Below are 19,704 nucleotides of genomic sequence, written 5' to 3' on the forward strand. Positions count from 1 at the left end.
CTTGTGGATTTCGAATCCTGGTTGACCTACAGACTAAGCCTTGATTAGAATGGGGAACTGATGAATGCATAGTCTGGTTTAAAATACTTTATTGTGATAGTTATACAGTTAACCGAAAGAGTAGTAAACAATTTGATGCTTAAAGATGACGTTGACGTGTTGTTTAGTTAGTCCTCGGAGCCCGGGCACTGGTAAACTGTCCACCACTGAACGAACTCAACAGAGATGCGCTGGCGTCGACTACTCCGCAGCTGCTTGCAGAGGGCGCAGTAGGGCTGCTTGTTGTAGCTGATGGCGTACTTGGAGTGCCACCAGAAGAACTGCTCGTACAGCAGCGGTTGTGAGGAGATCATCTGCAGGTGCTGTGCCAGCTCGAAGGGGGAATGGAAGTCCTCGTCGCTTATGTAGGAGCCCGGTGGAACCAGCTGGCTGAGATTACCGCCCCCAATCAGCACAGGCACCACAAAGTTGGCCAGCGCCGTGTAGAAATGCGGGTGCACATAGTCCGGACAGCGTCTGCTCTCGAATATCAGCATGAACTTGTAGGGAGCGCAGCTGATTTGAAAACGAAGAAGAATACAGTCTAAAGCTAAGGCGAGCTCTAACTAGAATTAGTTACTTATTGGTGGTGTGGCAGCTGTCAATGTAGCTCAGTTCCAGGTGCTCGCGCATCTGCATCAGGTAACGGCCCTGTTTGGTGCTGGCATTCATATCCTTGCACTGCATATACATGGCCAGATACTGCTTGAAGCGCAAGTTAAGGCGCAGGCGGGAGGACACTTTTGACGGCAAACGGTTCATGAAGCTAATGACGGGTGCTGTGAAGTTGACGACGCGCTCAGATGGTCTGCCGAGCCTTGAGAAGTAGTACTCCGCCCACACCAGATCGGAGTCCCAGCGATAGCTCATCGAGTAGTTAAAGATGGATTCGCCGTGTATGTTTATCGGATTCTGGTCGAGATGTGGCGGATGCAGGTTAGCATAAACCACCAAATAGTCGGGAGTGTGCGCGACCTTATCGAGCCCATCCATTGAGTAGGGTCTGTCTGCGTTGACAACGACGGCATCTATGGGCAGTTTAGTGTAGTTCCGATTGCTGGTTATCACACAGTGGCACTGATTGCTGTCCAGTCCGTTGACATTCTCATCGTTCCAGAGAAGTATGGCCACTTCAGGCTGGTATTTATACTCTCTGTCGATATGTCGCGGCACGAAGTGCAGCAGTACGAATATTCCCGAGAGACATATAATCCATTTCAAGATCAGATTGCGACTGTTCGTCAGTCGACGGGACATACCCGAGCTACGCGACGGCGGAGGGATCTCAATGAAACTTTCTGTGTCAGTATTGTTTGAGCTATCCTCCACATCGCTTTCCTCCAGTCTCCTGCGCGGTGGATGTTGTCGACTGCTAAGTATTTTGCCAATGGGCATGCCGCGAAGCCTGTCGATAGACATTCTGCTGTATTTTATATGAATGTATAGATCATTTGATTTTTGTCAAACAATAGGCTTGCACTTTATCCAAGATTTTGACTTAAATGGAAATGCTTTTTTTTTTTTTCAATGACAACTATGTTTATGTTTTCAACAGTTTTCTCAAAGTAGCTGGTATTAGATTTATATTGTGAGGAAAAACGTTAGAGATCAAGATACGGAGTAAGAGAGAGAAAGAGAGAGAGATAGAGCGACAGAGAAATCAATCATTCCATTTTCCAATTTGCAATCGCCGAGTTTTGCAATGTGGCCGTTCTTTGTGCGAATTGAAAAGTGCTGCCAGTTCCTGAAATTTAGCATAAAATTCACTTTCCCTTGGCTTCTTCCGCTCGAGAGCCCCTGCTGGAGTACCCTGGCTGGCGTTCAGTCAAACAGGAACCAGGCAATCAATCATTTTGGCTAAGCCATCAGCAACATGACAAATCTAGCCACAAAGTTTGCGTAGCTCGCATCGGTGTCAGAAATTGAGGAAATATTGTGCTCCTCGTCTCCGTCGACGTCTCCATCTCCAAGTCTGAGTCCGACATTGGCACTGTCTGGTAATCCATTGATGATATATCACTGCAATTTGGAATATTCATTTGCCAACTTTTGTCGCTGCTCATTTGGAATGCGGCACACAAACCCGCCAAGGATGTGGCTGGCGTTGGCCATTGGGCTGGTTAAGAACGTGCCGATGGCACTGACTGACTGTCAAAGACTTGAACCTGGTATTGCTTGAGAGGCAGTCAGATTTTTCCGATTGACGAGCACTTGAGTGCAACAAAGACAGAGACAGGAAGCAAAAGGGGAGAGGAGGGTGCGGAGTAGAGAGAGAGAGAGAGAGAGAGAGAGTAAGGATTCGCCTGGGCACGTAGCAACAGTTGCCATGCAAATTGCCAGCGCCAGCTTTATAAATAATGCCTCGTTTATGTGCGAAAGTGAAATTGGAATCGCAGACGAGCCACAAGCACAGAAAAACGAATTAAGAGGGCAGTGAAAGAGGAGGAGGCAGAGATGGTGGAGGCGGAGGCGGAGCGGTGCTGGTGTAACTGCAGCAGAAGGCTAACCACATTAGAAGTTGGGGGTGAAGCGGCGACTAAGCCCAAACGAAACACATATAAATTTTAATTATTCCAGCGAATCGCTGCCAAGGCTGAGGCTGAGGCTGATGCTGAGTCTGAGTCTGAGACTGTGGCTGACTCCAAAAGGCAGCACAAAGCGTGGCTAAACAAAAGATGCGATACGATTGCATTTGGTGGAGGCTGTGAGACGTCGTAGTCACAACCTGGACCTGTGGACCTGGACCTGGACCTGGCTCTGGCCCTGACTGTTGCTCCTTGCTGTTTGTTGCTTGGCAAGTCGCAAACTTGGAGAATGGAATTGAAATTCCATTGTGATTTTTGGGGGCGTTGCCGCGTCGAAAAATGCAATAAATATGCATATGAGAGAGCGTTTCGCCGAGAATTATGGCTCACAGCGTACAGTAAAGATTTGAATAATTTGGTTCCCACACTCCAAAAGTTAGCTCCAGTTCCAAATCCTCAAGAGGCCACCACAAATATGATGTGAATGCGAAAAAGTCGCCAGCTACACAGATTCTCGACTCACTCATAATTTTAATTAAAGTTATTAATAGGCCACGTCAAGATTTCCATTGTGATTTACCTGGCTCTCCATCTCGCTCTCCCTCGCTCTCTCTCACTCTCGTTCTCTGTCGTCTATCGTCTGACTCAGCTGCTGAGGTGTCCTTAAGCCTTGGCTCAATTAAATGCCGCACACATTGTGTTGGCAACTGCTTAATTATCGAGAGCCGGCTCCGAGAACCCAGTTCAAACGTATCAAGCAACATGCAACAATAACAAAAGGACGCCGGCGGCAAAGTCGCCACCTCAGAGACGCCGCACGAAATTGGACTTGATTGCGCCGCTGTAGCTGTCTTCGTAGCCCCGATATATATTGCTAGGAATTAACATGTAATTATCTCAGCTTGGTCTTACTCGAGAGCGAGACTCGAAATGAAACGCAACGAATCGCCGGCGACACCCAAACCAAAAACAAACTGCGTCTTGTTACCGCAGCCAGGACGCCTCGTCGACTTGTGCGTGGCCTAGGCCACAGCTGCCTACAGCTGCGGGGCGTGTCTTAGTCGGACTTGGTTCGATTCCCAATTCCCTGACTACTCGACTGCTCGACGGCTCAACGTCTCGAGAGAGACTCCTCGCTTCTTTGACCACCCGCGCTTGTGGCGCTAAAGTTGTCAGTTTGACCCTAATTAGGTGTTATCTAACTGACCCGGCTATTGGTTAACTGTGTGGTTATTGATGTGCCGACACGTTTTCACTTCTTCATCTCTCTCTCTTTCTCCCTTTCACTGACCTCTGCCATTTCCTGGCTGTGCGTTCTTGTCTCGCCATGATTCACCATGTCCCACGCTTTATTTGGCGCCACTCGTCGACTGTCACAATCGACTGCTGACCCACAAAGCAACGCTCAGTCTCACTCAAATCTCAGTGATTATCACTGCCCGGCACCGGACCATTGTCCGAGTGCCTATTGTCATTATCAATATAAATAAATCCCCTTAACCGAATTACCCCCGAGGCTGTCTGTCGTTCGCGTAAACAGTTTGATGATGGCAATCAAGTTCAGTTGGCCCCGTTGGGCCAATTGGTTCCCCTGCTCTTATTGTCACGATCGACGCGAATACGCTGGCCTCCGCCCGGTGGCCCCCACTGGATGACACATACGCCTCAGTAGCCCGGATGCAGGCACTTGCTGTCCGCTGATTGATGCGCAGGCGGCAGTCTCCGTCTGTTATTGCCGCTGCTGCTGCTCATTGCTCAGCTTTCCACTTGTCGTCGTTGTTGAAATACGGAAAAGTGATGTAAACCAGGAATTCCGCTCGACATCTTACGAAATTTTAAATAAATAAATCCACAACAACAGCAACATTCGTTCCTTAAATGTTTCTTAATTAGCTCATTGCTTCAAGTAATCAGAATTCAGATAAACTGAAATGCAGCAAGAAACTTAGATAGGTTTATGACAAGATGCTCCTGAGAATAAGTTGAACTGATTAACTTAAGCTTTATGAGTGTGACCTAAGTTAAGCTTATTCGAGTTGAAGTAGTAGATGGAAGACAAAGGTTTATGAACTAAGGTTCTCGCTTCTACTAAATTTTTAATGAAATGGGAGTAACTTCCACTCAGTTCACTGCTTTATTGCACTTTTTTACATAAAGTGCTTTGCATTCATTCCTTGAGCTTTCCTTTCTTGTTACTTATCTCTATTGGAATAAAATCCAATCTTCTGCCATGGAAACTTTCAAAACTTCTTAATAAATACTTGTTTAATTAACTTTACTACTCTCTTTGTTTAAGTTCATCTGCCTCAGTTCCAGCTTGAGCTCCAGCTCCAGCTCCAGCTTCAGCTTCAGCTGCAGCTTCGGCTTCTTCCTGTTTCGCTCTTTCTTTTTCCTTTTATGCAGTTTTTATTTACTAAACTCATAATCTAAGTTCCTGTTTACTTTTAGTTCGCATTTGGTATTTCCACTACTATTCCGTTTGCGCTACGTAATTTCTTGGCAGTCTGTTTTCGCTTCCTCTTTTGTCATTCATCTTCTCCGCTCCGCGCGCCTTTCGGCAGTCATGCATATTTCATAGTCCTTTTGTCTCCCTTTGCGTTCCTCCCACATTTCGCTGCACTCCCCGGGGGGCGCTACCGTGACGACGAGACACGGACAATTATGTAAATAACGGAGGCGCCTGCTCTGGCATAGACGCCGGGGAATACAATGGGACAACCGCAATTATTGCCGACCATTTGGCAAATGAATGCGTGACAAAACGCAGAGAAAACATTGAGAGGAATAAAAGACGGGGACGCAGAGACAGCCAGGCGCAAGGACACGGCCGAGGTCAGGACAATAGACGGCGCAGCGGGAGTGGCAGCGAGGTCAAAGGTCAGCCGCGCTAATGTTGTGCTAATTGCGATTGGAACGCGGCCCAAACAACAAGCGACAAGCGACAAGTGACACGAGACAGTCGGCGCTTAGCCTAATTGAAGTGTTGGCCTTGTCCACGGCAAGATTTACGACAATTACCGAAGGAGGTAGCAAAGGCTATTGCATTCAATAGTCGACCACCCAGTAGGGCAGCGAGAAAGCGACCTGATGCTTCACTCTCTGTCCGCTGTCCACTGTCCACTGTCCGCTGGCTGCTGGCTGCTGTCTGCTGTCCGTCTGCGTGCAGCATCCTGGCTGGCGGTCGATGAGCCTAACCCAGCTCCAATGTCGCTCGAGCTGCTGTGGGGGGCCGCCTCGCATGCGCCTCGTAACTCGATCCTGCGCACGCGTGGCCCAAGCAGCCAGCCTGCTCGAACTTCGGCGTCCTTCGGCGCTTGTCGGGCCAACGGCTGTGATCTTTAACTTTTTTCGCTTTCGCTCAATTGGCGGCAGTTATGGACCGATCTGGCCGGGCCAGGTGTGATGTGTGTCGATAGCAATGCCAAAAAAATTTGAAACTGTAACTGGATCTGCAGCAGCAGCTCGGCTTCGGTCAGAGTCCTTGCGGAGGTCCAGATCGTATGCAAAGTAGACCACCAATTGCTTAAACGGCTGCTGTTGCCTCAGGGGCCAACAACATTGTCTGCTCCTTAGGCATACCCTAACTCTGGCTGAGGTTCCTATGATGAAGTGAGGGCCTTCGGGGTTATTTAAGGAAAAGAGTCTCAAGTAAACGAGTTTTATATGTGTTCGGAGAGAAGGAGAAAAACATAAGTAAAGCAAAAGCTAATAGTAAGCAATAATCAAGTGGAAAGTGTATTTAGAAGTCGTGTTGCCTAGGTAATTTCTTGTTCTTTGTGCTGTGCTGCTTGCTGACCACCAAAGTTGATTGAAATTTTGGCAATGACCCCAGAAGTTGTTGTTGGGCAGCTGCTGCTGTTTGACTGAATGTGGCAGCTGCTGCCGCTGCTGCTGCCGCTGGTGCTGCCTGGCATCAGCTTCGCCCACTGAGCAGGTCGAGGAGCGAGCGACGGAGCGTTAAAACGCACACGTTGACAGCTTTTTCATTATTTAAGTTTCTTTTGCCTCTTTGCTGTGTTTTGTGTGTGTGTGTGTGTGTGTGTGTGTGTGTTCGTGGCAGTTGCTGTCGGCCTTTTGCAGTTGCATTTGCAGTCGCTTAATGTGCGATTTTATCTGCAAGATATAAATTGTAATTATTGCATTGTCTCTCTCGCTGAGAGGGGCCAAGTTCTTATCAGCAGCCAGCGCTGACGAACATTAGCGAAACACAGCAAAAACTGAAATAATTGCAAATGAGTGTCGAAATAAAACACAGCCGCCCACACGCTGCTGTACAGGTAAGCATGGGGCGTGGCAGGCGCAGGAGACTCAAAGGCAAAGGGAGAGGGAGGGAAGGGCTTTTTCTCTCTGCTTACAGCTGTTGCGACTGCGCATTGTGTGTTTTTGGTGCTTGGCTGGGAAAACGCGCTGGAAAGACAAAGCATAACAAATTGCTCAATGTTAATGTTGTTGTTGTTGTTGCTGTTGCTATTGTTGTTGTTGTCGTTGCTGTTGCTTTTCGCGCTTTAACACTCTACTGTTTCTTTTTGGCTGCCCAGAAAATTGATGATGTCGACGTCGACGAGGACGTTGAGTTATGGCCAGTGCAGAGCTGTGACAGCTGCCAGCTGTCAGAGCAAGAGAGAGAGAAGGCCACAAGCGCAGCCAGAGAAAAAGAAAGAGAGCGAGAGAGACAGCTAGAGATGGTGGATAGAATTCAACAGCTGAGTGACCACCCAATAGCCACAGCAGCAGCAATCGCTGCACATTAGGCACTATCAAAGGAAAATACATTTTAATTACCACGCAATGTGATGAAAATCGCTGCAGGCCACTGCGAGGGGAGCCCTTCGAGTTTGGTTTGTGCTGCCCTAATCAATGGAATGCTGCACATACGTACATTTTTCTTTTGGGGGAGGGTTGGGGGGCGACGTCCAACGGTGCGTATGAAATTGGAAATCAACCAAACGCTGCGACCACACAAGGCTGCTGCGGCGCCGCCCAATGCAGCCCAACATGAGAGACCTCGCTCCGCTCCACAGTTGACGTTGATGGAGCTGTCGATGATGCGTTGCACTCGCGCTGCTCACATTTTGTTAGTTGTTATTAACTGATTTGTGTTGCTGCAGCGGCTCTGATTGATGCCCCCAACAACGAACAGACGCCAGCCGAGGCCAGGGCCAGGGCCAGGGCCAACAGCAGCGCCTTCTGAATCGCCTTCGTTGCGGTCATGGCCCGATAATTGATATATGTTACGACCGCTCTCTCTCCCTCTCTCTCTCTCTCTCTCTGTCTCGCTCTATCTCCCTCGGCGGATCAAAGTGCGAGCAGTCATCACGATGATTTGATTAATTTGAATGGAGTTCTCTTGGAGTGTTGATGGCCAAACTCTAATTAAAACATATAAATTCAGACCCTAATCGTAGTCAACTAATTTCAAACTTTTCCTTTATAACTGCGTGTGTCTGTGTGTGTGTGCGTGTGTTAATGTGTGGAAAGTGCGCAAGATTTTGACAACTGGTTCTCAGCGCCGTTGACAACAAAATACGTGGAAAATAAAACATTAAACAATCATAAATACAATTTTCCCACAGCGCCACACACACAGTGAAAGCGCGTGTGCAAAGTGATAGACTAGAAGATGACTTGTAATTCAAAAGCTTCGATTGAGAGTGTGAATTGAGAGAAATCTCTCTCAGCTCTCATATACAACTGTATATGTATGAGGGAGGTCTTTGAAGAGAACTCTTAAATTAATTCTGAGATCCATATATGTATATACCCTAATATACATATATATACCCCTTTGCATTGCCAATTTCTTGCAGGGTATAATGAAAACGAGCAGCGGTCGAGAAACTTTTGTAGTACATGAAAATGTCATTCGCATAACACAGCCCAAGCGACAACAGCAACAAAATGTTGTTGTTGTTGTTGTTACTGCTGACAACAACGAAACGACGCACAAAAGTTTCAATCTTTCTTGGGGCTATCAGCCACGCCCTGCGCCCCGCTCAGCTGTAGACCAAGTTGGTGGCACCTTTGCGGTTGACTGTTATTATTGTTATTGTTGTTTTGTTGTTTTGTTATTTCAAGATAACAACCGACAACAACAACAACAACAACAGCAGCCGCAGCAGCAAAATGTTTGATGTACTTCAAACTGAATGTTTTGCTTTAATTTGCTTATGCGACTTGACCTTTTTCTTACTTTTTTCTTAATCGTCGCACTTGCCAATTAAGTCTTTGTCAAATTTTCGGTTGCGCCCTGAACTTTTGACCTGTTCGCACGCTCAGCTGTGGCTTGATTCGCCTCTTTGTTGGGGCAATTACACTTAACACAGCTACACATTTTTGCTTTCAGTGTACGCTCGAAACAGTGTGTGTGTGTGTGTGTGTGTGTGTGTGTGTGTGCGTGTGTGTGCGACAAGCCCTCGGTTATCATCAGAACTTTTAGCCGCCTCATTGCAGACAAGCCGAAATATGAAATTGTTTTCCCACGCAAATTAACACTCGACTTTGTTTTCATATTTGCACAAGATGACTTCATTTTCTTTGCCTGTTTTTTATTGCTGTTGACTTGGCTTACAGCGGCCGGGCCAGCTTGCACTGCTCGGACTCCAAAATACACCACACACAGTTGCTGCTGTCTCATTGTTGTGGGTGCCGCGTTGTCATTATTTCAAAATAGTGTGCGTGTGTGTGTGTGTGTGTGTGTGTAAGTGCCACAATTTACAGTCACATGCATTGTCGATGACTCGTCGTCGACTTTGAAAGTTGAGGTTACAAAATGTTGCCAGGAATTCGTTGACACATAACTGAATAGATTGAAATTTGTGGTATTTGCTATATGAGCTAATCATAGAGGTACGTGAGTAACATCATAAGGGTATACAAATATAATAGGCAATATATTGAAATTGAGTTTAGCACAGCTCTGAGTAGATAACACTGAGAGATAGGAGAAGAGGTCGGATAGCAATCGGCAGTGCTCGAATGTCTTAGCCAAAGGTCAAATGTAGCTGGGAATGCAATTTAAGAGTCTACAGCTACATCCTATAACAGCTATTTATATATTGCTTATGAGCTTCAATGTCAATAGCTCTGACAACAATCTCTTTGGCTTTGAGCATAATAGTTGTTGTAGTTGCTTGGAACTGGAACTAGGTGTTGTCTGTGGCTCCCCGTTTCGAGTACTATTAATATTGTAGTTTTTTCTACCCAACCCATTTGCGTGGCTCAGCTGAGACATTCATCTACATAATTCTGCATATTCAAGCCACGTAGATCCGTGTTGGGGCCACAGATTTTGTCAATTTATTCATAGTGCAAAAGCCACTTGAGTTTTTAATCGATGTGTGCACCTAAGTAGCTCAGCTCTCATGTCAAGCTGGAGCACTTCTCAGAGAAATGTCCGAAGAAAAAAATAAAAACAGAAATGCAATAGTTTTTTGCGAATGGCTGCAGTCCATGCAGTCGAAAGCAAAAGGCCAAGCAAAAACTTGTACTTGACTAACTCGAAGCAAATAAATTGAAAGTTCTTGAGCCAGGACTGCTTCCACTTAAAGCCGCTCGACTTAGCATGTGTGTGTGTGTGTTTGTGATTGTGTGTGTGTGTATGGGGAACAATAAAATTGCTTTCTCGGCAAGTTTTACTTATTTGCCTGGTCTCGGACCTGAGATGGCGAGATGGCGATATGATAGCTGTGGATGACACTCGTATCATGCGCCGCCCAGCCTTAAGCACAAGGATCAACTTATCCTCTGTCTCTGGCTCTGGCTCTGTCTCTGGCTTTGGCTGTGACTCTGACTCTGCGTCTGTCGCTGGCATTGTTTGCCTCTTGAGTAGTTTTTGCTAGCTGCGCTGCAATTGGATTGGTTTGTGGAGAGCTTGAAGAACCTGCAGAGATTTAGCTGCAAATTAGCTTCATTAATGGATAGTGGGGATTTTTCCTTGACTTTTGCCCGGGCGTATTTCGTTTCCCGTTTTCCATAGTGCTGCAAGATTTTCCGCAGCTGCCTGCATTTTCCTGTTTTTTCGTTTTGCATGCAATTTTCTTTTTCTCCGAGCTCGCATTTCGCTCAATCAGCGCTGAAATTTATTGTGCTCCATAATCATTTGTCATCTTTCCATAGCATTTTCCATTTTTCCCATTTCCATTTGGCGCCCGCAGCGAGCGCATTAAAATTTTTCGCAACATTTTTCACGCATTCAGCAAAATGGCGACTCGCAGCGGAAAAATCCCCCCAGGCTCGGAACTCAGGACACCCAAAAACTAGCATAGAGCGAGCCGTGCAGCAGGAGCAGTGCAGCAGTACGCAGAGCATAGGTCATAAATATTCCGGAATATTGTTAAGAATATAACAATTACTCTACTTCTCACTATATCTCACTCATACTCATACTACATACATATATATATATATATATTTGTGTATTTATATGTATTATGCTGCGTTTTTATGGATGTCCAAAAGCTGCCAACGCAGTGACAAATAAAGGGAACGCCCTCTGGCGCTGGAAATGTGCACTGTCAGAGTTTTTGCAAAGTGTCCAGATTAAGCGTACATATGTTTCATTTCGTACTTTTGTACACACAATGCAAGAATATTATATGCAGCTGGTTCACAATTTATAGCTAAATTATTAATTTATAAATTATTATTGGTTAATATTTTATATAAACAATAATCGATTCCTAAAACTTTCCAGTTTATTCAAGAAATGTTATTTATTGGGAAAAAAAAGGAAAAGTAGGCGCGGCACATCTTGATCACGACAGTAAGCTGTCGTAGTGAAGTCACAGGCTAAAGCATGCACAGGGTATCTCCTAGTTGATCACTGCCCTCCAGTGTCCTCTCACTGCTTTTCTTATGCAAATGTCAATCTGCAATACATTCTAGTTTTGTGAGTCAAATTTGTTAGAATTGAGAGAGAGCTTCACATCATGTTTATCAATATTATCTCGACTCATTCCCGATTCTTTTTGGCTCCTTGGCAGCATCATAAATCATTGCGCAGCTATTCAATTTATAATCCTAGCAAATCATATAGCATATATCTCTCTGCTGTCCACTGATATATGGGGCAAGCACAAGCACAACATATTTTTGTTTTCGTTACATAAACCCTACAAAAAATAAAAAAATCATTGTTCAATAAATTTTCAAGAAAATTCAACAACAATAACAAATTTTTCTCGCATAATTTTCTTTGGCGTTCGATTTCGTTTTCTCTTTCTTTTTTGGGGGGTTGGTGGGCTCTTTTGTATGCATGCCCGAGCGCATTCCATAAGGAAATATCCATAATTCATGCATTCGCAAATAAAAATATAAAAAGCAATGAAAAACATTAACAACAACAGCAACAACAAATGGAGAAGTAGAAAAATATATAAAATATGAGTGGGAGAATGTAAATCGCTTTCCATAATTCATCGACTCGCTCGGCCTTCCAGCGAAGGGTCATAAAACGGCGACAACTAAATACAAATATACCCGAAGCAAGTCTAAGTCGGACTTGTGAGTCCATGTCCATGTCCATGTCCGTGCCGTTGAGGTGCGTGCCCATCCTCTCGATAATTCTTTATGGTCGCATATCGTAAAACTAATGAAATGAACAAATTCCACGAAATATTCGCGCACTTGCCCACACAGACTGAACAAGAAGAACAAGAAGAACAAGAAGAAGAAGCTGAAGAGGCAGAGACAGAACTAGTGGCATAAGGACACAGGCGGAAGCAGGTCCGGTCCAGGATGAACTGGCAACGACAGGTGAATTTATGATGAAGTAAGTTGTCAGCGTCTTTTGTCCTAACGTTCCAAGTCTACGCAACTCGCGTGTAAATTATATTAAATAAATTCCAAAAACAACACGAAGCAGAGGAGAGAGGCGATAAAAACGAAAGTAATTCAAAATCTGCGCGTGTGAGGAGGGTTCTAAATTGTTACAACTCACGCCCACGCACACACAAATAGAGTGAGAGAGCGAGAGAGAGTGAGGGTGAGTGAGAGTGAGAGTGAGGAGAGTACCTCACAGATTTATATCGTTAGATTTATGATCCTGTTAGCGCCACTGCACTTGGTTATCCTTATCTCGAGCGTAGCATCGAAGCAGCACAAGGCTGCAGCTAACTTGTTTATGGGCTGCCAGTTGGAATAACTAAATTGTAATCTCTTCATTGTTCTCCTCTGTTTTTACCTGCTATTCACCTTTCTTGTTGATTTGTTTTGATTTAGTGACTGTGCAGGGGGAATCCCGGGAAGTTGCAAATGTATGCGAGACCGAGTTCAAGTCAAACTGTTTTCTCAATGAGGCTGTTACTCTTCAATGTCTCTATCTCTCTCTCTCTCTCTCTCTCTCTCTCCATCGCTTTCTTTGAATATGGGATGATGTGTCAATGAAATGAAATAAGTTGCTTTATGTAATAATGAAATACCCCCACCCAACATTATTTGATCTCTGTCGGAACAGGGAAAAATGTGAGGTTTGGTCTACAACATAACCTCACTTTTGAATGCAATTTGCTTTTCCTCATTCCGCTATGCAAATGGATGACATTAATTTAAATAATGTCTGTCTGTCAGTTTAATCAATTTTCAAATGAAACTTTAATCACATGTTCCCCATATTGTCACGTCACGTCACGGCACGCCCACATATGGGCTCGTGTCAACAGTAATTGACGCCATTTTGTTGCACGCGACGCCATTGCAGAGCTGCTTGCGAATATAGTCGGCCCGAAGAATTTCCGAGTTTAATTTGTTTATGCATTTCGCTCAATCAACTTGCACTTTGCCCTGCTCATTAGCTGCTGAGGGTGCGGGGGGAAGTGAAAAACTAGCCTGCGGAAATGTCCTCGGCACGCGATACGGTGATCAAGTGGAGTCCAACTGGAATCCAATGGACAAAGCAATGGCGTAACCATATATCCATAAGGTGTGCAAGCAAATATAAATATATGTGGGAGTATATCAATATTTGCATCGTGGCAGGCGTATGCTTAACCTTAACTGTGTAATCATCTCATCTGTCTGGTAGCCAACCACCGCCCCACTGGGCTGGTGTGGGTGTGGGCGTGTCTATGCACATAGCTGCAATTAGACCTTGTTGGTTCCGTGGTCCGTGCTTCGAGATGCGACTGGTTAAACGTGGCCGCGCTACAGAGTTTGCTCCGCTGTGGTTTGTACGCCAGAGTCTCTTCAACAAAGTGCGAAGCGGAAGGCCAGAGGGGAAGGGTGAAGAGTGAATGGCTGGCTGTGAAAGGTGTAATAGTAATCATATAGCTGATGTAATACATTCGAATAACAGTGACTATAATAGATAGATGATAATCTTACTAGTAGTAGTTTATCTGTATCTGTCTTAGACCAATATATTCTTCCCCCTCCATCTGTAATTAGACTTGCTTCATTCCAACTATGCCCAACCTTTCCCTTATTTAAAGAACTTTAGCTGAAAAGTAGTTTCTAGCTGAAACTTTTACCACTATGTCTCCCTCTCTCTCTCTCGCGCTTTCGTTGGCCCTCTTGGCGGCTCAGTCTGCGGTCTGGCAGCGTTTTGTTCTCACCTCGGCGCACACATTTCACGCGTATCGGCGCTTCGTATCTTTAACAAAATTGCGAAACCGCAACCAACGCAGCAACAGAGGCAAAGGCAAGAGCAGGAGGCGGCAAGGGCAGCGGGTGGCTGTGGATGTGGATGGGGGGTAATACGATACTACGATACGACGATATTACGATACTGGGTCCGATTGGCGATGTCTGTTGAAGCCCAGCCACAAACCGCAAACTAAAAATGTTCAAAAGGGAATTCTTGGCCAATTGAAATGGAAATTTCGATTGTTCAAATATTTGCTTGGATTCGTTCTCTGTGCATTTGCATTTGGCACGCTCTCATTTGGCGAATTATTTTCATACAATTTTCCGCACAATTAGACATGGAAATGCAAATCCCAGAGAGATTTTCTCTTCCACTGACAGTCAGCCCTTTTTTGGCTTAAACTCCACAGTCAAATGCACTCGAAAGTTGAGTCTCAGTCAGCTGCAGAGCATTTTTGCTGGAGTTTCAGCTGCAGCTTCAGTTTCAGTTTCAGCTTCGCTTTGAGCTTCAGATACATTTGTATCTGCAGCTTAAGTGGCTCGGCAGTGGGCTGCCCTCTTGTAGATACAAATGTATTTCACATCGCCTTAACTTGCGGAAGACGTGTGTGAAAACTTGCTGCCGAATTTTTCTGTATTTATCTGCCGCTCTCGCTTTGCCTATCGTGGGTGGGCGTGGCACGGTGGGCGTACTTGAGTAGTTGTCGTTATCATAGGGCGAACGGCAGACGACTGGCAAAAGTTTTTCAATTTTTGCTCAAATTTGGCGCAGCTCCTGCCTGAGCTGCTGCTCTGGTCCCCCCTCCTGCCGGGGTGTCACTGACGTAGGTGTAGCTACTGGCCAAGTTGTGTAAACATTTGTAGTTTACTTTCAGTTTAGGCAGGCTCGTAAAATCTGTCCGTTTCGTTTCGTTTCGTTTCGCTTCGGTTTGTATCTTTGGCCCAGTTTTCGGCTCGCTTGCTGTGCCCTTTTATTTTGCGAGCCTCAATTGAATTAGAAAATTATCCCAAAAGTTATACGGGCTTAAATAATGGCATACTAACGGAGGGTTTCTCCTTGAGGAACTGCGGTAATAGGGTAGAAAATTACATTTTTATTTTACGCTTAGATTGCATGCCAACGAAATAAAAGACCATTTCCAGCTCAACCTTCTCTTTGGCAAACAAGAAAAAATCTAATAAATTTATTTGACAACAAAAAACAGCGGGAGGCAGAGAGAGACAGGGAGAAGTTTCGCTTGCCGGAATTGAAGCCGGGTCGTCTGAGTGAGATCCGGATATCCTAGCCAATATGCGACTTAACTAATTTCCTACTTCAACATGGGCGGCTTTAGACTTTGTTTGAGTAATCCTAAACTAATTGTGGAACAAGTAAGAACTTGGCAATCCAGCGCTATTGACTGCCTAGCACTCGTTCAGGGCCAACAATAAGTGAAATGACTTCTAATCAATTTTTTTAGGCGATTTTTAAATATCTCTTGCTACATTAGACTGCTTGAAACTAATATACTCTATTCACTCTGTAAACGAGCATACAATATTAAGAGGAACTTCTGTTTGCACACATAGTTCGACCAAATCCCTGAAGGGATTCAAGTAAGACCATGTTTTACGTTTACAATTAATTAGATTTTCCCATATATAATTCTGTAAATTCCTATAAATAAACTTTGAAGACTTCAACAAAATCCATATGTAGTTGACTTTAAAAGCAATAATATGGCCTGGCTTAACTATTACAGCGGGTCAACTTGATTTGACCTTTTTGTGATAGGAAAATTTAATTAAAAAGCATTCAACGGCCGTCGAGTCGCATTCGTTATGCATTTGGCTGCAATTCGCAGCTGTGAATGAAACACATAATCATCAATTATTCGCACAATTACCGCAAACAAATAAATATTCTTAATTTATTGTGTTTTTCGAATCGCCCACAATGAAGCCATGGGAATTCGGATTTGGCAGAGGCAAGGGGCGAGAGTCGAGAGAGTCGACTCGACTCGACTACGAAAAATATTAAAAATAAATTTTCAACCCAGAATAACAAACGCAGACACATTTTTGGGAAACTGGCAAGAGGATTTGGGGGAGCTGGAGCGGGAGCATTGTCGTAGCTTTAAAGATTGAGATTAATGTTCGTTAAATGAATTTCTTCGTGTCGTTGCGATAAATTTCATAGATGCATTTGGTAATTTCAATTTGTTTCTCAGGTTTATTGGCCGTGCCGTGATCCGATATTCCAAGTCCTATTTTCGGCATGCCTCGTGGGATGTGAGCACAAATGTCGCTGCCCATCAGCCGAAGGGGAGGCAAACGCAGAAGCTTTTAAGCAGGGGCGGAAATGTATTATACTATAGAGCCCAGCACATATCTCTTATATGTATTAGGTATTTCGGGGGATAACATCGAAATCCATAAAATTGCAAGTCTATGGCGTCGTTCAAATGAAAATGTGACTTGCATTAATAAATTGTTGTCGTCGTCGTCTTAAGTCTTCCTCCGTTTGTACAAATTTCTATACCTTTTGACTCGAGTTCATAAATCAAATTCAGTTCGATTGTCAAAATTGTTGCGACACTTTTGTCGGCTCTTTTGTCGCGTTGCGGAAGCTGCGACTTAACTGAGATTATTCTTCTTCATTTTCTTTCTTTCCTGTGCTTTTTGGGTTAGTCGCATTGGCGCCATCATCAATTCTCGCCCCGCAGGTTCTAATCCTAAACATTTGCGCGCAGCTCCGCGTTCCATCATAATTAATAAACCACCCAGGCCATGGCACAGAACTGGGCCTGTTTCAACGGTGTCGTGTTTTATTTCAACATCAATTTTACGCTACATTCTATGAGCTTGTCGAGGAAGGATGGCGAAGGGTGCGAGGGAGGTAGGAGTGAGCTGGAGAGAGGGTGTCTCTTTGTGCAGACGGGGGGGGCTGCGTCATGTACGACCCATAAAAACAACGTTATTTGTTTCGCCTAGCGATGTCATCACTCGCTCGCTTTGGCCACGTCTGCATAGTTTGTTGTTCTCAATACCCTACGAGAAGGGTATCTCCGTTATTTACACACATTTGTAAGATTTCCCATAGAGTAATATATAGAATACAAGCATCTATGACGCTCGCGAGGTTATAATTGTATTACTCTTCTCCATTGAATTTTTGATCCCACAAAATACATATACCTGATCAGGGCGAGAGTCTCTCAGCTCTATACTAAGAAGTGTATATCCGACTCGACCTTATCCACATAGGCCTTCTTCATTACTGTTCTCTTTGTAGTTGTTGTTGTTTTGTCTTCGGCTTCATAATCGGCGTTTAGAGCCATTTTCGCTGCTTGGGTGTCCGAATTGGTTGCGGGTCCCCAACCCGGGGTCAGCCGAGGATGGTGAGAAAATTGCGCTTACCGTTGGCCCGCGCTCCCCGCTGCCCGAGGTGGCAAAGTGTTTGCCCCGAAGCTTTATTTAGTTGTCACCGACAGCAGTTCTTTTCGACAGTCAAGGGCCAAGCACGAGGGGGAGGTGGGGCTCATTGCAGTGCGGCGCATTTCCTGAAAATTTCCAGCCGTAAAAAATCTGAAATGCTGCTTAACGTTTTTCATTTCTTTGGCATTTCAAATTTGACGTCTCATTTATGTTGCGTAGCCAGACCCGTACCCCCTGCCCGGCCCACATTGTGACCCTTCCCTGCCGCTGCCCCCTTAGCTGCTTGCCCATAACGGGGCCGGCTGCCATTTCAACTTGTTTCATTTACTTTCGGGCTTCATTTCTTTTCATTAGCCGCTCTCCATCTACGGCCGGCCGGTTCGACTAAAGTCATAAAATGTAACTGCTTACCAACTACGCCAACTACGTCGCGTTAATGTTCTCTCATATATGTATGTATCTACGTATCTACGTGCAAGCCCGCTCTCTCCCCTCCTCTCTTGACCCCTTGCAATATGTGTTACTGTGCTACACACTCTCTGAGAGAATGGAGACCACCGGGCAATGCCGCGTTTTATTAATGAAAAATGCAAAAGTTTTTTGATTTTCTGTGTTTAGAGCACTTTTATGTATGTGCGTGTGTGTGTGTGCGTGTAATTCTACGTGCTTATGGCCCATATTAGTTGTTGGCACTTGCTTGGAGAATGGGAAGGAGAAGGAGAAGGGGAAGTGGTTAACTACGCAAGCATAAGTTCAGATTTGTTAAAGATTTCAGATGGTAGACTGGATAAGGCTCACTCCACGGTTCCGGTTTTATAGCTTGACCTCTTAAGCAAGCTGATATACATATACAGAAGAAACTGGTTGATCCACATAAAATTGGGGATTCATTGCCATTAACATTATATTTGTCGTCGCTCTATCGCTATCAATATCATTGCTATTATCATTACCCTATTCATTGGCATTAACTTTGCCCATTACATTTTTCATTATTGTTAGCCATCGCAGTAATTATACGGAATATTTAGCCTAGTTTGAAGCAATTGAAAACTTTCAAAACTACATTTTTACCATAAATAAATAGAAAATATTTCGAATTTCCACAAAATTGTTGCCACAGTTCGCAGTTCGCTGCAGGCAGAAGCTGCTGCCCCACGCCACCGCCCCTCGCATACCGCCCCTGGCTAGAGCTCAGTGTTTGTTTTGTTTGGCAACAAGCCGTGTACCTATTTATGTATTTAGACAGATACACATGTAGCTGTTAGTCCACATATACGAGTGTATATGTGGATAGCCCTACTTAGTAGCTGAGCATAATAAAACAACTGCACAAATCATAAAAGTCTCTCACACTGAAGTCTCTGTGGGTAGCTGTTGCCGCTGCGAGGGGCTGCTCAGGGCCTCTTAGAGAGTGCAATGGAACTCAATGCGGGCTACGGAATATAAAAAACCAACTCGAAATGAAATTAAATCTTGACACCCACGAGAGTTATGTAGTTTTTTCCATTTTTGTTTTGTTTTTGATTATTTTGCTGCTGCGGCTGCTTCTTCTTCTACCCTCTGCTGGCACTCGCTGTCGCATGTTAATTATGCGACTACCTATGCTCAGCTGCCACGCCTCGTCCCGTCCCGTCCCGTTCTGTCAGATGTGGGCCGCGTGTCCAAGCCGAGCGAAAGACCTTGACTCTTTGAAGATCTCTTGATACGATTTATACAATTTTTGATTCATGATGCCTGCCCCGCTCACTGCCCCCGCTCGCTGCTCGATCGAGCCACTGTGCCAACGCTCATTCCGTAGGCAAGCCATGTCTCCATATTTGTCGCCCCATAGAACCGGGCGGGCATCAAGAATTTCAAATTTGCATACGATTTCTGCAGCTACTCCCGGGTTCAGTTGCTTATAAGGCGGGATTAGCCAGAGCTGTAGAGCTCTAGAGCTGAACAGCTGAGGCCGTTAACCGAGCCAAGTGTCGCGCCTAATGGGACAGCCTGATTGACAAACTAACTTAGTTGGTTGACTGGCTGATTGAATAGAACTGCGTGTGGGCGTGGCGATGATTGACGGCCAATAGATAGACCAAATAGGGCCAGGTTATATCTATATACTCTATATATAGCATGTGTATACATATGTAACTTA

At 44.9% G+C, this 19,704-nt stretch overlaps 1 protein-coding gene and 1 long non-coding RNA gene across 3 annotated transcripts in view; one reads left to right on the forward strand and one right to left on the reverse strand.

The window, feature by feature from the left end:
* LOC149091301 (uncharacterized) overlaps positions 1–19,704 on the forward strand; it is a 61,688-nt gene that overhangs the window by 12,014 nt on the left and 29,970 nt on the right. The window lies entirely within an intron of this gene.
* Positions 119–1,553, reverse strand: LOC108652598 (inactive alpha(1,3)-fucosyltransferase D). The gene is made up of 2 exons (XM_018102820.3): positions 620–1,553; positions 119–555 (listed from the first exon to the last, which is right to left on the reverse strand). Exons 1-2 carry the CDS (start codon positions 1,456–1,458, stop codon positions 168–170), a joined length of 1,227 nt encoding a protein of 408 aa, XP_017958309.1. The 5' UTR covers positions 1,459–1,553; the 3' UTR covers positions 119–167.

This window comes from Drosophila navojoa, chromosome 4 (genome assembly GCF_054131105.1).
Source record: "Drosophila navojoa isolate 15081-1374.11 chromosome 4, UAZ_NAV_1.0, whole genome shotgun sequence".
In the NCBI taxonomy this organism is placed as follows: domain Eukaryota; kingdom Metazoa; phylum Arthropoda; class Insecta; order Diptera; family Drosophilidae; genus Drosophila; species Drosophila navojoa.